An 18,188-nucleotide genomic window follows, 5' to 3' on the forward strand; every position below is an offset into this window, starting at 1 on the left:
ACAGTTCAGTTGAGCTGGAATAACACAAGGCTGCCTCGTCTACACGGAGAGCCGTTGGGTCAGTGTGCGCAGCTGCACATGTTGAACTTGCGAGACATAGCAAAGCCAGCCATAGCTTGGATAAAGCTTTAGCTTTGACTGACCACAGGATAGACGGCCACTGCACTTCTAATAAGAATGAGATGCGTCCTTATGCAAACGTGTACAGTAAGGTCAAACGTATTTTTTTCACTCTGCAGATGCTGATGAATTTCAGAAACACCCCTGCAGATCTTGAGATTTTTCAATGAAATGCAATACTGAAATGTGACCCCAAATTCTACACCGACTGAGGAACTGAGGCAGGAGCGGGTTCATTTCCTCTGACATCAGACTTCTGAACCAACATCTGCCCCAGGATACCCAATCTCCCCTCAGGACTGAAAGGCTGAATGACTAACTGAATGACTGGCTGACCGAGTGGACTAATTACATCAACACACACATTTGTTCTTCTTCTTCTGCTTATGCTACTTCTTCCCCATACATGTTTGTGGATGCTGGAGAAGTTATCCATGAACCCTGTAAATTTATGTGGTATGTATTTGTGAGGAGCTGTCCCAAAACAAATATCTGTCTCATCTGTTCACCTTCCTACCTGGCTCCATCTTGCTGTTTCTCTCCTGCTACTTTTGTTTTACTGGCAGCAGATGGTGGCTCCGGATGGAGACCCCCAGGGCCACGCAAGACCACTTCCTCCACCTTCTTTATCGCTCCTTTGATTGTTCCCTTTCTCCTCCCACCCCGCCCCCACCCCCACCTCCCCAACCCCCAACCCCACTCCCCAAACCCTGCAGCAACGGATCCCTTGGGAGTCTGAAATCTCACCAAGGCCTATGATATATAAGGCATAGCAGCAGGGATCAGAGAGGATTGGATTAAAGGAGGCATTCATATGGAAAGGTTGGATGTATGGTTACGGAAATGTCAGTCATTTCTATGACTGTATTCCCAGTAGAGCGCCGGCTGTACTCGAATGCAAGTAATACTAATGAAAAAGGGGGGGATGGTAACACCTTTATTTTATCCTAGTCACAATCTAGGCGAAATGCACATGGGTAATCAAAAATCCTGGAACATCTGTGCTGAATGTTAAAAACCATTGTCTTATAATTTCTTTATTTTGTCTAAATCCCCCATCAGTTTTCCTCTTTTGACTGTATTACTTAGGAGACGTATTGATTAGGATTGCTCAACAATAGTTACTTCTCTTAGTTCAACATTGTTTAAAAAAACAAACAAAAAAAACAATCCATGATAGAAATGGCTTGCAGAGATTCACAAATGGTTAGCTAGTGTGTTGCCGTTTATCTGAAATATTTCATCTGAAGAGTTAAACTATTTAAAATATGTAGAAATTATTTGTTATCAGACAACCTGTGTAAAAATTGATCCGGGTATCGAGGGTAAGTGTTTGACAGTTTTTTCTTCTTCTCAGTTTGTATCTTCTCCTCAGTCCATCTGTTTCTGCCTTTCTCCAGCTCAGGTTTTGTTTGTGAACAATCACCAGAGATTGAAGAGCACAAGAGACTTAAGACACCAATGGATTAGCTGTCACTGTGTGAAAGTACAGGAAATAAAGAAATATTCCCCTGGGAATAGAACCCCCCTCCCTCCCCCCCACAATGATAACCTTAGAGTGAACTGAGCATACCCCTCCCCTGGACTCTATCTGAATGATGGGGCGACTGTAGGGTAGGTGTGGGCCATGTTCATTTTGGGACCGCGTGCAGAACATCTGTTCTGAATAATTTAATTAGACCAAATAATTCATATCATCTGACATTTAGCTACATTTCTTGATAAGCTTTGTGAATGACAGCTAAATATGTTCTTATGTCCCTATATGAAAGTGTGACTGTGGTCTAATCTATGAGTGAACTAGCATTGGTGTATTAGCTAATTAACTATTTGAACCAGGGGTGATTGATGGAGGCAAAAGCCTGCACACACACACTAGCCCCCGAGGTATAGAATTACCTACCATTGCTGTAGGGCAGGGATCAGTAACTCATGGTCCTCGAGGGCCGAGAACTGCTGGTTTTCCACCCTCCCTTTGCCTGGGATTCAGGTGTGAAGACAGTCTGGCCAATCAGTAGCACTAATTACCCGGGAGAAAAGAAAACCAGGGCTGGATTTGGATTCAAGGGCCAGAGTTGATGATCCCTGCTGTAGGGGCTTGTGGTCAATGCAGAGTGGAATGCAACACGACCGTGGTCCACACTTAAAAGGACAGGAAATGAGAACCGCAGTCCTCATGAGGTCCTCATGCTGCAAGCCCTGCCTGGCACCGGTGCGCATGTGACTCAGCTGAATGCACTTACCATCTCTTGCACTGTAAGTTACTTTGGATAAGAGCCACCTGCTAAATTAATGTACTGCATGTGATGAAAGGCATCCACTAGCAGTGCATTTTAAACCTTCCGCTGCTCATGCAAACCTCACTAAGTGCATCAGTGTTTTCATTTAATCCTTGCTTTGCTCTACGTATTGGGACTGTAATATGAACGAGAGGCTTTTTAAAAGTTCGCTCAAAGAAATTGCATGTCTTTGTACGTTTTTGCACTCAAAGGGCATGTACATTTTCAGAAAAAAACAAATAATAAAAAATTATTTTTTTTGTCTGCTGCATTTAAGAAATATGCCAAAAAATAATAAATAAATATGGCAATAAAACCAAAAATATGTTAATAACCTACATTTGTAATGCTGTCTTTACATGTGGACACGCCTTAGTATCAAAACAGTGATGGTTAATACAGTATAACTGGAAATTATTTTTTAAGTAATGAAATTAAAGTGCATTTATGCAATAATGGAATTAGAATACACTGCACAGCACATTACGGTTATTTCAAGATTGCTGTCCCAAACCCCTCAGAGAAATAAAAATTTAAAAAAATATATATTTCAAGTATATAGTAAATGTATGAACTAATATATACATATAAATATTTATTATATGTCACAGCAGTGTGGTAATCCATGTGTGAAGGAACTGCAATTAGGCCGTCTTCTTTACTGAGCCCCAGTAATGAACTCTGGAAAGGAAAATAGCGGCTTGTTCACTCAGACATTAAAGATGCCCAAAAAGTTCACAAAAAAACAAAATGTGCCATTTTTTTAACTCCTGAAATCTTGCGATTTTTTAAATAGTGAAAGCCTTTGATTTCTTTTTCTAAAAACAAATTTTAAGTAATAATTTGTATACTTGGCCACATATTATGTTGCAAAATCTTATTATAATTTTATTTCAATATATTTAAGTATGACCCATTATCATTAGGGAGCACTTCCACAGGTAGAATTAATGTTTCTCTGTGTATGACTGTATATGACTTCCTGACTGTTGGCTTCCCCCACTTTTGAAGCTAGCTGCTTGCAAATTTTAGTAAAAACAGATCTTAGTCATGTGATTAACAGACCATTGATCCTTGCTGTTTAATTGATTTTCATATCCCTACTACATACTTCCAAGTATTTTCATTAATTTTTGCAACGGAGAATGATAACAAGGCCCCGCTGAATAGGAAACACACACATTTACTCACTGTTAAATAGTGTTGCTGTCACCATGCATGTACTTACGAGTTATTTGTGGCGGCATTAGGCATACAATTTCCTGCATAGGCATGCTATGGATGTCTCCACTTATACTCATCATGCTAAGTGGCAGGATGGTTGTATTACAACACTCAATTTAAAACAATGTCTGTTTTTTTCTGTTTTGAGTGTCGCTTTCATGTAGCTCAAGGATATCTGGATTGAGGACATGAGGCTGGATTGAAAAGGCTGTACCTTATTTTGGAGATCAGGCCTGATACAGATTCCATGTGGAAAAAATGAAAATATTTCTTGAAAAAAAAAAGCATGTGTATTTTTCTGAAATGGATAGAATTTTTTGTTTCCCACTGGTGGACTTGATTTATAGAGGGCAACACACCATACTCCACACTCTGAATTCATATATGATGCTTGGTTAACATTGGCTAGCTTGCATTTACTTAAGGTTTCCATCTAAATGAAATCCATGCAAATATGGAAATCCGTGAAGCTGTCTTCTCACATGTTTGGTTGAGCAACACAATTTGTCTTGCTTTTATCCTCAATAGACTGGCCCCCTGCCCCCCACTCCCCGCGTTCCTCTCTAAACCCGGCCACACATTACCGAACAGCTGGAAATAGCGCTTTTCCTCTGCTGATATTCACTTGTAAGCCTCCTCGCAACTTTGATCTTTCATGCTCCCTCCAGATCGTCTTTATGGATTCTTTTAATCTCGCGTTGAACTGCGATGCGCGCAGGCCCGCGTGTGCGCTGCGCCGCGGCGTGGCACGCGAGGAAGTGTGAGCGCGTGCTCCGACTTCAACGCCGCTGCCGTCCGAAAGGCGGAATCTACCGCTATTATGAATTACAGCGACGGGATGGTGTTTATGTTTCACAGTATCACATTTCATTGTGTTTGCTTGCTTTCCCTCTCGCGTTCTGTCTCTCCTCTTCTCTCGGCCGTTTTTATCTATCCCCCTCTTTGCAGGGTTCCTAACAACAAAGTGGTACATTGCCGCAGTAATTACTTCCTTCCTTTTCTGTCTCGTTTTGTGTCCAGATTGTCTTTAATTGTTGATAAATTGTAATTACTGTTCTAAACAGTGCCTGGAGAGGCGATCACTGGTGTAATTACTTGCTGCCTTTCATTTTTCCCCTCTCTCTCCCTCCCTCCCACTTCTTTGTCTCTGGATGTTCTTTAGATTGGAGCGGTGAGAGTGACAGTGATGTGGTGCCCGGCCTGCTCCTTCTCCGCACAGGAGGATGTGTGTTCCATATGCACTCTGTCTCAGGCCACCTGGCTGTCTGCCCTCTGTATATTTCCAGCAGAGGTAGAGTGTCATAGTTGCTATGGAACCCCACCAACACCCCCCCCCTTCCCTCCCTCCCTCCCTCTTCCAAACACAATTGTGACGCCAAGAAGAATTTGTTTGTGTTTGGCCAGCTGCTGAAGAGTTAGCGTAATCATAGCTTGCTGTCATCTCCGTGTAGTAGTCTTTGTGTTTTGGTGGGCAATGGAAGCAGGCCAGTGGAAGGCGTACAGTCAAGTGGGGTGGGGGGGGGGGGGGGGGGGGGGGGGGGTGTCTGCAATTACAGCCAGCAGGTGGGTGGATTTTTCTACCTGCCTCACCTGCCCCTCCCCCCAGTTTGCACATCATCACAGCTTCTCTCTGTTGTGACAGATAGTCAGCCAGGACTTTCTGCAGGGAATAGGCTTTCTCATGTTAGTCCTTCTGAAGGCAAGCACCTTTTTATGGCCTCAACTATGAATCAAACCCAATTAGAGATCATTAAACTTAAAAGCGGCCATAAATGCTGGAGCACTCCCTGAAAGGTGAAAAGCCAAATTGATGTATGACGGTATTAACATTAATGTCTACTCATTGACAAAGATCAGACACATTTGAGCACTGGTATCAGGTTAATACAGCATCATTTTTATTTGTTTGAATGGTATTAATGAATGAAAATAAATAAAAGGAATCACAAAGAATTGAAGTTAATGACACAAATGACATGAACCTCTGTGCACAAAAAAACTATGATTCTGGGGAAATAATTAATTATACTTCTTTCTTAAAATTCCTTTTTATTTTTAGCCTTTACTTAAAATCCCAATTTCAAGTGCAAAGCCATAAGTGTGGTTAAAAACATAGTGCTGTTTCATTTTTATGTGTACACTGGTGTCAAAAGTGAATGATTTTGAAAGTGAGGATTACTTTTATTTATCTTTTGGTTCACAAAAACAGGGAGCAGCACTGTCTATGCCAGAAATACAAATTTAACACTATTCCGAATAGCCCTTCCTCACCGGTTGACATCCCCGCCTACCGATGGTGCAGAACACAAAATACTTGGGCGGGCAATAGACAGATGCTTTGCATAGGCATTCAGTCTGGTCGTATACATGCAAATAAACCAAAGTCTGCAGAAAATGAGAACAGCCGCTCAAGGCCTTTGTACCCTGGATGAACGTGTGTCCTGATGAATCTGTGTTCACATTTGTGGCATCAGTCACTTTAAAAGATCTGGTTTTATAAAAATAATTGAGCTCATATAAAAACCTGAACAAAAGAAATCTACCATAGAATCTCCTGGTGATGATACTATATATTATAACCTACATCTACAACTATATATGTACTTATATATTGTATTTTTGCCTGAACTTCATCTCTGTGGTTTTTATGGTGTGGTCTTCACTCGACACTTTCACTTTAGTGTCCCTCTTCAGTAGCGAAGCGTGTTATTGTTTAGCCTGTCAGTACAGTGATCCCACTGCATGTATGTTGAGTTTGTGTGTATAGACAACATGCAGCATAAGTGTCTGCTACTAGACGGACAGTTTCCATGCGCTGCTATGGCAGGGGAAGGACATCGGCATGGAAACTGCTCCTCACTAACTCAGCTAGTTTCGTTTTCACATTATTACATGTAGTCCTGGCCCCCAGGTATTTTATTTTGAAATAAAAAAAGGACCTGGCTTTAGCGTGTTGTTTCAGCGCATTTAATAGCAATCACATTTCAGAAGTGGCAACACACTTTTCCTATTAAAAAAATTAAACAAAAAATGTATTTTGAACCTTTGCTCTGCTAGAATGAATCACGTATGTGGTCAATGCGAGGCAAAAGCCTTTCATTTTTGAGACAATTCAGCGCAGGACTAAACAAAATTATGTGAAATACCTGCCGCCATTTCAGAAAACAAACAATTAACCAATAAAAGAAATAAGTGATAATAAATAAAATAAATTAAACACATTTAAAGTAAAATGGACAAAAACACATAAAAACAGATTAAAATCTGCTGTTTGTTTAAAAACATTTGAATTTTTTCTTTATATCTTTCATATATTTAAAAAAGCCTTCTGGAAGTGGTGTACAGGAGAATACACAGACAGTATAAAAGCTGATACATAGAGTGGAGGTTCAGTCAGCAGTGCTTCATTTATAAACTCTTTGAGGGATTATTTTTGATAATATTGTCAATAAATAATCATGGACAGTAGACGGAAAGGTGGGTATATAGGGAGAAAGAGTCTGAAGGAACAGTCTATGGCTTAAAAGAGGCTATCTTGGCAAATAACATAAATATAACTATATAAGCCAACGTCCTGGTTTTCTTTGTGGCTAAAATGACAAAGCTACAGAAACAACAACAAAAAACAAAACGAAAGATGTGTACAGTCTCTTTACTATAACGGCTACATCGTCAGGCAAGAGGAGAGAGCAAGAGAAAGATGCCCCTCCCTGGTCTTGTCTCGGGTTTGGGGGTGGGCGGGCGGTGGGGGTGGACAGATGGAGGGAGCAGGGAGGTTGTTATTTTTTTTTGGGTGGTGGACGTGGGCACGGAGCGTGGACGCGGGTGGGTGGTGGAGGGGGTCGGGGGACGGCATCAGTAGGGAGCAAACTTCTGTCTCTCGGGCTTCTTGATCCCGTTGGCGGAGGAGATTTTGGCGGTGTAGGAGGCCAGGGTTCCGTGGGTGGGGGCGGCGGCGGCAGCGGCGGCGACCGCGGCTGCTGATGGGGCGGTGGGGGTGGAGAGTGCCAGGAAGGGGACGGATTTCATTCCCAGGAGGCTGGAGAGGGGGAGGGCATAGGGGGTGCCCAGCATGGGAGCGTGGGGCAGTCCCCCCATCGCTGCCAGGGCTGCGGCGGAGGACGAGGCGGGGGAGGCGGGCTGGGTGAAGCTCATGTTGAGGTCAACAGGGGTCGACATGGAGGAGGACTGGGCAGTGGATTTGGCGGTCTCTAAACTGTACAGGCGGAAGGGAGAGGGAGAGGGGAGGAGGGAGACGAGGAGGAGGAGGAGGAGGAGGAGGAAGTGGAAGGACAGGAAGGGAGGGAGGGTGGGTGGAGGAAGAGGGAACGGAGGCGAGAGGAGGGAAAGAGGTCCGGATGGAAAAGGGTTAGAAGGTTAAATAAAAGACATGTTAAAGAAAAAAATTGAGAGAAATTAAATAAAAAAAACAAAAAATAAAAAGTAAATAAAAGTTTAAAAAAATCATAAGAGAGGTGTGTTTTGCTGGAGGTTGCAACAGATTATTTGAGGGGGGACCTTGGCACTCACGGGGGAGGTGCTGTTTAATTCGGGGAGATGGCTTGGGTAGGGGCTTAGGGAGAGGAAACAAAATCATTTTAAATTCATTAGGATTTTTAAATATTTACTTCTTTAAGCCCTGTTAAAGATCAAAGTACCTAAAATCACCGTAAAAACACCTTGCAAGCACACACGAACACATCGGTGTCCTCACATATTAGAGATGCTTGCGTGTTTGCAAAGTACTGGAAAGATCCCTACATCCCTACAGTCGTCTTCACGATGTTTGTGAATTGTCAGATTGTTTAATGTAGAATGGGGGTGGGGAACTCCTGTTCCTGATTGGCCTTACTGGTTTCTGTATTTCACGCCAACCTCTGCTCTTAATTATTTCATTAGACCCGATCATTTTTGTAATCTGACATTGAAGCTACGAGCTAGCTATTTACTGATAAGCTTATGAAAGCCAGCTGGAGACTCTCTTTGTGTCCCTATATGAAACATTCTAGGTCTAGGTCTAACCCAGGAGTGAGCTGATGTTGGTGTGAGATTAAATAATTTGGTGGAAATTGGCATGAAATCCAGAAACAGACACGGCCCTTTGGGAACCGGGGCGTCCCACCCCTAGTGTGGAACTCTGGAGTGGCAGATAAGGCAGATCATTTCTATAAGAACAGTTTATAAATTAAGCTCCTTTCTGTTGAGCAGAACACTGATTTTGTTGAAATCCTGGTGGGGGGTGGAATCCCCAACAAAGGAGAGTTCATTAAAATCGCACTTTGATGAAGCACTCCTCTCAGCATTATGCAATCTGAAAAATTACACTTCACTTATACTTTCTGGTTACCTTTTTAGTTACTTTCCACAAAATAGAGAGTATCTACAAAGATAGTGTTTTATTTGTGCGTCAGGCTTTGAAAATAACAATCAAATAATGTAACTCTTGGCATGAACATAGTCAGAAACACACAGAGTAGTTTTGTATTTGGTAACATACTGAAGTGTGCATGTACCTGCCTGAGACACTGTGCTCAACAGAAAAAGTTGTGAATGCTCTTTTGTAACGTGTTCTGCCAACTGAAAGCACACCAGGGTAAAGAATGAGTAGAATGATACTCAACTGAGACTTGACAGCAAGATGCTCAACGCTTCACATTCTCAGTGTCAACACAGCACACAGATCATCGGCAGTGGCGTAAGGATCAGCTCTGGCAACAGCACCTTCTAAGGCACTTATGTTGTGGCATCAATTACAGAATTCTGGAAACTGACAGATTTTCATTCCACCACTGTGAACCGGGGTATGAGCAGTGAAGTGAATGTCGCTGCAATAATTGCCTCTAATACTAATCTACGCCAATCCATTAGATTATTGTTTTTTTCTATACATTTCTAAGTGTGATGCTAAGTGCTGCACAGGGGTAATTGGACAGTAATTAATTATATCCACTTCAAAATGACAGCTTGTAATTGGCATCAAATTCGGCACAAGCTGTTTCAGGCCCTCTTTCTTTCTCGTGAGACGGGGGGGTAGGAAGCACACAGCAAATCCCACAAATGAAAATCCTGAGCCACTGGCTTCAGGAGGGGGGGTGGGGAGTGGGGTGCGGGGGGGGGGGTGTGGATGGGTTGCGGAGGAGACAATGTCACTGCTGCCCTTTTCTCTGGGAGAGGCACTTTATGCACCAGGCCTTTTAGGATTTCAGTTCACGTACGCTCCGTTTCTTTATTTATTAATTTTCTGTTGTCATCGTTATTAATCACCTCATTGATATTTCAACCGCCACATCGTCTCAAAGAGGATTGCTACTCTCCCTCTGATTTGAAATGCCGATTCTGTTATTTCATCATAGTGGTCTCATGTTTTTTGATCTGTATCCTTTGTTGTGACTTTTTTCTTTCTATCTTTTTTTTTACATGCTGCTCTGGCCGCGGAATGAAATATCGCTTTAATTTCAGTGCCGTGGTAACAGTCTGTATGGCCAAGAGAGCCACTGCCCATACAGCCTCATGAGGGCAGTGAATGGCACTGACTGGTTTTCAGAGGTTTCTCTCATCTCCATTAAACATTTGATAAGATTTCAATAAATGTTGATTGGAAACAATTAAAATTTTCTTACCAAATGTTTTTTGGGTGGGGGTTGGGGTGGTGGGACAAAGTTGTCCTGGTCTGGCTTTCTCCAGCTGCCGAACCTCTGCGTGTGGTGTCTTTAGCTATCTTTGCTAATGAGCTATTCGCTATCCACTCAGCTAATTATGGTCTCAACAGAAATAGTTCAGCCACTTCCCCTTCTCGAGCTGTTAAACCTTCTGGACAGAGGTCCCCTTGCATGGAAAGCTCTGGGAGCAAGATCACGTGACCTTGGGTGCTGGAGCTTACCAGGAAGTGATGAGGTACTGGGCGAGGTTGATGCTGATAGGAGAGCCGGTGATGGTGACGTGCCGGTCGCTGGTGCTGTCCAGCTGACTGCCGATCTTGATCTGTGCTCCCGAGACCTGGCGGATTTCGTTAATCTTGGTGCCCTGCCTGCCGATGATCGAACCAATTAGCTGTTTTAAATGACAAAAAAAGAAAAGGATGGGGGGAAAAAACAATATGAGCTTGTGTAGATATATCACCAAAAGGGGACAGTACCAATGAATGGAGTTATTAATTACCAAAGGAAGAAAAACACGTGCTATTGCAGAACCTGAGCAGTTTATTAGTTGCACCAAGTCAAAAAGACCATTACAGGGCTATACAGCAGAGGCACTGAAATGTGCACAACAGAAAAAAACACAAATATATAATTACCCTGATCAGTATAAACAGTACACACAACACAGTTTTACTGTACCACTGGTCTTCTGTCTGAAGACCTGCAACAGTGAAAACAGGTTGCTTTTTGTTTTCTGCAAAAACGCAGAGTTCACACGTATTTTTCTCGTTTTGGATACTTGTTTTTTTTAAAAAAATTTTTTAGAAAATTGTGTATTGCACTACAACTCACCCAAAATGTGTTATTTATTCCCGATAATATGAAACCAGATCCAAGTAGATATTTCGACCATTAAGACAGACTGTGAGCAAACCAGGGTGAAATATATATATATATATATATATATATATATATATATATATATATATATATATATATTTGAGGTGCTTTAACTCTTTTTCAATGCTAGTAAATTTTGAAAACACTCAGACTACAGACATATCAACAATTAATTTTTGTTCTGAATATTATTGAAAATAGATGTTTCTTTTTTTTTTAACTCTCAGTAATCTCAGGAATATTCTCAGGAATATTTCCTCTAAAGCATTAAAACCATGTTGGATAATTATTTGAACCAGGTCTGAATGCCAAAGTAATACACATACACATTATTTATTTGTAGTGCAGGCGCAGATATTATTTATTGTTGATTGATGGCAAGACAATGCCTAAAGAGATGGCGTATCTGTTCTTTTCTGTGTGAGGGAAGGGTGTGGCCTCTGTGAGAGGGGGAGGGAGGGATAATTCCCCTCCCCTGTTTGTCTCCATTCTGCACAGCGCCGGCCAGTCCATCTATCAGGCCCAGCTAATACTCCTCTCCCAATCCCCTCGTCAATTTCAATCTCCTCAGCTTCAGTAAAATGAGACCAGCGTGCATTTGCTTTGCTTCAATCTGTGTGGCTAAGTGGCTATTGATTTTTCCCGGAGTCGAGCAAGTTCAGAAAAGTACCGTTTCCTGAACAACCATCTGGGAAAGGCTTCTTTCTGCTGGTTAATGGAAAACACCACAGGGGAAAGAAATCTGCACAAAGGACACAGGCCATTCGTTTCGAGCCATTCTCTCTTTCTCTTTTTCCTTCCCTTTTTCCCCTTTTTTGTTTTCAAGTTTCAAATATGAAAATAACCTTTCACTGTATTTCTGCCAGTGGTGCAAGTTAGTGATTTTTGCTTTTCATTAAAATAGAAAAGGCTTTATTTTAAAGAGTCAAATTCTTTTTTAACCTGGAAAATTAATGAAATCTGAAAAAAATAAGGCAAATTTGATAGTGCCCAAAAGGGAGGATTTTTCTGACTACTGATGATGCTGCTGAAATCACCCACCCCAGCCGGGTTGCATGTAAATCACCCAAAATTGGGGGGTTGTGGTGGGGGGGGGCGGGGGGGGGGGGGGGGTGTAGAGCAGACAGGTGATGAACTGTCTGTCTGCTGTTATCATTGTTTCGGCATCCCTGATGGGGACTGGCATGGCTCAAGTCCTGATCTAGTAGGGATATATCCCCAAATATGGAGGGGAGGGGGTGTCTGTTTGTTGGGCTAAGCCTAATCCAGAGGATCAGCACAGGAGCCTGGAGTCAGGACCTTGAGGGCTGGGGTGCTGGTGTCAGGACCTTGATCCGCAGGGGCCCGTGCAGGCCTGGACAGTGACGCAGGGACACCAACGCGGACGTGTTGGCAGCCTGGCATGCGGCTGACGGACAGCTCCCTCTTTTGTTCCTCTAACCCCCACCCCCCCCCCCCGCCCCATGTTTTAACAGCGGAGAATTCCTTTCCTCAAAAGTCACCCGCCTGTGCAGCGCCTGATTCGTCACGGTGTGATACCCGCTCTGGTGTTGCAGGCTATTTGTGGCACAGTCAATTATTTAAGGACTAAGTGCCCTCAGACAAGTAACAGGCCAGGGAGTGGGGACAAACTGGGGGGGATGGGGGGATTGGGGGGCAGTTGGACTCGTGTCCTGCCCTTCCCAACTGCCCTCTTGCCCTTTATTGTATGGGTCACCTCCACAGTGCTTTCAATTTGCTTGCATCTCAGTTGCCATCATTAGCTCACTCAGGCTTTTATGATTGGCCAGTTTTATAAGGGCATGGACCAATTTTATGATTTATATCTTAGTTTTTTTTGTTTTCTGAAGTAACATATCTAGAAGCCCTGGATGGGGTTGTCTCACGGTCAGCCTTTTTCCCCCGCAGCAGCAAATAAAAAGAAAGGAAGCTGTACTGTGCTGAATCGGTAACTGGGTCTATTTTTGGTGAATCCCTGCTGCAGTTGTAATTTGAAAAGGCTTGCGGTGCTGTGAACGTCACCGTTTTTCTCCCAGATATAGCTTCTCCGGGCACAAATGCTTGCTGACTCTCCGTCTGCCTTCTGTCCTGCTCTCTTCGCTTGGCCCTCCCGATCGTTCAGTTTGTCTTGGTTCATTACCCACAACCTCAATCTTTGTGTTCTGTGCTGCTTCAGAGAGGTGGGTAAAACAGGATGATGTTCTCCTCACAGAGAACGAGACTGGACCTCACACCTTTCTGGTGTCAGGAATGGGCCAGTCATCTCATTTCATTGCTTTTAAAAATAAAAAAATCATATATATCAACACTCATTGTAACTTCCGCTATCAATTTGGAAGACCACAGACAAGCATGTGCTCTCATCCAAAACACGTGATGTCAGCCGCCACTTCTTATCACACTGCAGTTTGCACTGACATGAGGCAGAGGAATACACTTAGTTCACTTTCTGCAGTTTTTTGGTATTATTTCAGTTATAGCACATTTTCGACAGGCAGAGACAGCTTATGCATATGATGAAGAATATTTTAGATGTATACAGTTTATGATGACCTGCTGGCTTTACAATGGCTGGTATGTATGTGATCGCTGGTTTATGGTTTAAAGCAAAATAAATAAATATGCACTTCACGTAACTCGCAGCTTGTAAAGTGACCTTAAGCACAGTTATACATACAGACAGATTAAATTTTATATCATTTATTCCCAATTATAAACATTAATAACTGTTTAAATAATGTGCTGGTAGTTCTTTCCCTCCCAGTTCAAAAGCTGCACAAGCTCTTTGCTCCTAAGTCCGGAGAACCATGGCTTAGATGCAGCTGTTCTAGCTACAGGACAGCATACCACACTGCCTGTGTTTTTTAATCCATATTTTCTGTGGACAGATCTATTTAGCTTCAAAAATTGATTTTAGGATGAAGTTCCCCTTTAACAGCATAGTCATCAGCTGGGTTCCTCCTGAGATTTCTTCCCACTGGGGAGTTTTTTCTCGCTGCTGTTTGAGTGATTTTTCACTCTCAGCCCTTCCCAATTTTCAGATTTTCCTGTAAAGCGTCTTTGTGAGCATGTCCTTTCAAATAAAATTCAATTCAGTGGAACTGAATCGTTGGAACTGAGACTGAACTCGGCCCCTGACAATGCTTCTTGTGTTATCACATGGCCACGATCTCCCATTGCATCTCTGCAAACGACGCACGCTGTTTTTATATCAAGATTCGCCTGAAGAGAACCTTGAACCTCTGTGACACGAAGGCGGTTGGGTACTTTGCGATGGGGCGTATGCTTTATGTGGTAGTTATGTCTGATACAGACTCTTCGAGTGTCAGTCGGTAACATTTGCCGGCGGTACAGCGGAGAGCCTCCTGACGTGCTGGGTAATGGGCCGGCCAGCTTGTTGCATGCACCACGCTGTTTGTGCTACAGTCATGCCCTGAGCTGTCAGTTGTGCTGACGTCCCAGTAATTTGGGTAGAGTGTTGCTCATCCACCTACAAAATAACCACCCTTTGTTTATTTCTATCTTAAGGAGAACATCTCACAGTGTGTCAGGTTTAAATGCTCGCTCGCTGTGATTTTTAAAAAAAGATACGACTCTTAATTGTGGGTTTTTATGTTCAAATTTGTCAATCTTGTAGATTTACTCTAGAAGATTACAAAGGTACAATTAACTCCTTCTTATAAAAATCACATCTGTGTAATGTGATTTGAGTCTCTAAAAGTGTCTCATGAGCTTATCTTTTTACAAAGCATTGTTTTATTTTCTCTTTGGTTTGAGTGCACAGGTCACGATATCTACTTCTAATGTAATGAAAACTTCTGCAATGATGAAAATCATCATGTGTGAGTAGCTATTTAATACATAAAGTAGCAAAGAAAGTGATATTATGATATTAAGCCTGTTTTAGTCAGCTGAAAACTGCAATTAGGTTATTTTTTTATCCTGGAAACAGTTCTTATGCTTCCAACAACAGGTGGGTTTGGTACTGATCTTTTGTAGACCATGTTCGAACAACATGTCATTTACATTTTAACCAATGAAGAGTTTTGTCTGTTTAGGTGGGACTCCAATCAGAAATGAACTTAAAGTGAATAACCAATCAGAATGGATATGCTGTGTCAGATATCCAGCTCTCTTGTTTAGAAATGACATACTTTATATTGATAATGAAATAAGATAAATTTCTACCATGATAGGTTTCGACTCTCCTAACTGGACAGAAAATATACAGAAGTAACACACATTGTCATATGACATACACAGTGTCACATGACACACATGCTGAATGGCTGAATATGGTGTCTGGGCTAAAAACCAGCAGATAGTCCGTGCTATACCATGGGTGGTCTGTCTAGCTCCTCTTTAAAAGCGTGCATGGTACACTAAGCCAGCCCGTGAGTGTTGGGGTGTGGAGAGGCCTTATAGCCAGGCTCTTGCCCTGTTTATTTACTGCTATGTTTTGACAGCAGAGAAGCTTCAAGCATGCCAGACATCACAAAGGGATATTTTGTGCAGACTTGAACAAGCCCCTTTGAGACTGTAATATGTAGTAGAAAAGAGAGAGAGAGAGAGAGAGAGAGAAAGAGAGAGAGAGCAACAAAGACTGACAGAGTGAGAGAGATAGATATAGGAAAAGTGATCAGGAGAAATTCACAAAGAGAAGGAGAAAGTGAGAGAGATATGTACAGTGCAGTCTGTCATTATTTGGACAGTGATACAATTGTTGTTGCTATGGCTCTGTACTCCAGCACATTTGAAATGCAACAATGCATATGAGATTAAAGTGTAGACTGTCAGCTTTAATTTGAGGGTATGTACAAGCATAAAAGCAGCATGAGACTACTACCAAGAGAATACTATACCAGCATAACCTAAGAGGGTTCACTGAAAGATGCAAACCACTGCTAAGCCTTAAGAACAGAACAGCCAGGTTAGAGTTTGCTGAGAAGTACATAGAGTTCTAGAAGAAAGTTTTATGGACAGATGAGACGAGTACTAACCCACACCAAAGTTTTGAAAAGAGGAAAGTGTGGAGAAAGAAAAGAACCACTCATGATCCAAAGCATATTATCTCATCATTGAAACATAGTGGAGGTAGTAGTGTTATGGCTTGGGCATGTATGACTAGCACTGGAACTGGCTCAGTTGTCATTGATTATGTGACTGTTGTCAGGAGCAGCAGGATGAATTTTGAAGTTTACAGAATCATCTTATCTCCTCAGATCCAACTTGGCCAAATCAATCACCCAACCTGAATCAAACTGAACTGAAGACAAGACTGTAGGTAAAAAGCCCCCAAAACAGAACAGGAACTGAAGATGGCTGCTGTACAGAGCATCACTATGGAAGATACTCAGTGTCTGTAGGCCCCAGACTTCAGGCAGTCATGACATGCAAAGGATTTGCAACAAAGTACTAAATAAGATTACTTTATTTAAGATTATGTTTATTTGACCTATTTCTTTTGGTTCCCTAAAATGGGGGTAGTATGTATTATATCAAATCCAATGTGTTGGAGTACAGAGCCAAAACAACTAAAACTGTGTCACCACCTTACTGTGTGTGTGTGTCTGTGTGTGTGTATGAGTGGGTGTCTATATTATACATATATGGGGTGGAGTGCAGGAAATGTGACCATACTTCCTAGTCTATATCTACTCTTGTGCCATTTAAAAAAATATTTTAGGTGGGAGATCTCGGAAAACACTTTTATCACAAGCTCTGTTTCGGCTTATTGCCGCCTCGCTCACTCCACCCAAGCCTTTGCACCCAACCCTGCAACCTGCCCCTCCCTCCCCCTGCACTGCTGCGTTCACAAATGGAAGGCTTACGTCGTTTGGAATGAGGAGCTCCTGGGACGTGGTCTGGGTGTTGGTCTCTATTCCTGCTGAGAGAACAGAGGTACAGAAATAAGGGAGAACATCTCCATCCTCACACACAATACAATGGAGGGGGCTGTCTTTATGGGATTTTATATGTGAGGCCTACAGAAGCGCTGTGCTTTGTGAAGAGGAGGGAGACCTTCACACGCCACTTCCTGTCTGTAGTGCATGTGCGGCTAAATGACGCCTCACTGATGTCTGCTTCCCTTGCCCTAGTTTCTGCTCTGCTTCAAGTTCATTTTTCACTATGTCTGTCAGTGCCACCCGGATGGCGTCACCTGGTCTCCTAATGACAGTGGCGCCGATTCGATGGTTCTCTTGTTTCACACTTTCAGTCATATTAGTGGAGCCCGCTTGGGTGGAGATGTGCAGGGTTTTTTTATTTTAAAAAAAGGACAGAGACACAGCCATGCCTAACAAGCTTTTACCCAGAACATAATCTCATTCCCCATTCATATCGTGATGGATATGCCATCTCTGCTTGAGCTGCAGTTGGATCATTGTCCCGCTATTATGCCTTGGAATACTTAAACCCTTACAAAGTGTGTTCATTCACAGACCTATTTCAGATCAACTAGTAGTGCCACTGCTTCAATGACCAGTTTGCATCCATTCACAGTGAAGTGGACTTGAAACTTCCAGTCAAATGTATTTATTTCAATTAAAAATTTGGAATTATGTGGAGCGCATGTAGAAACGTACTGAAATTATTATGGGACAAAATGACCATTAAATTATGACCATGAAAATTAACCATTCCCTCTTTGGCTTCCTATAAAGTTCTAAATTGAGGTTAAACGCCTTTCCTGCTTACTGTGAAATCCCTGCATAGACTGGCCCCATTTCACTGAACTAATCTACCCACACCATATGCTCCTGTGAGGGCAGGTACGCAACCCAGGCCTACAGCCACCAGTCTTAAATACATTAAATACTTATATGTGATATAAGGACTAATATAAGGACCCTCGTTCCGAAAGAAGTTTATGTGTCATGTGATCAGGTCAGTCTGGAAGCTTCTGTGGCTTTAAGATGGCCTTTAGTATCAAAAAGACTTGCTTTTGAAGTTTTTTGGGAGAGCTTACAGTTTCACTGGGGTTAAAAAAAACAAAACATGAAAAAATATATACGAGTCTTAATAAAGT

At 42.3% G+C, this 18,188-nt stretch overlaps 1 protein-coding gene across 4 annotated transcripts in view; it reads right to left on the bottom strand.

Annotated features, from left to right (window-relative positions):
* Nucleotides 1–5,499: 5,499 nt before the first annotated feature.
* Nucleotides 5,500–18,188, bottom strand: part of pcbp4 (poly(rC) binding protein 4) — a 58,932-nt gene continuing 46,243 nt past the window's right edge. Inside the window, exons 12-15 of one of the 4 annotated variants that reach the window (XM_035389397.1) lie at nucleotides 16,993–17,048; nucleotides 10,504–10,673; nucleotides 8,154–8,196; nucleotides 7,661–7,839 (exon numbers count right to left, since the gene is read on the bottom strand). In XM_035389397.1, the coding sequence (XP_035245288.1) occupies nucleotides 7,786–7,839; nucleotides 8,154–8,196; nucleotides 10,504–10,673; nucleotides 16,993–17,048 (323 nt within the window). In that variant the 3' untranslated portion in view covers nucleotides 7,661–7,785. Of the gene's footprint in view, nucleotides 7,840–7,907; nucleotides 8,197–10,503; nucleotides 10,674–16,992; nucleotides 17,049–18,188 lie in introns of those variants that run through there. The other 3 variants (XM_035389395.1, XM_035389394.1, XM_035389396.1) reach the window with 3 other exon arrangements.

Source organism: Anguilla anguilla, chromosome 13 (genome assembly GCF_013347855.1).
Source record: "Anguilla anguilla isolate fAngAng1 chromosome 13, fAngAng1.pri, whole genome shotgun sequence".
NCBI lineage: Eukaryota > Metazoa > Chordata > Actinopteri > Anguilliformes > Anguillidae > Anguilla > Anguilla anguilla.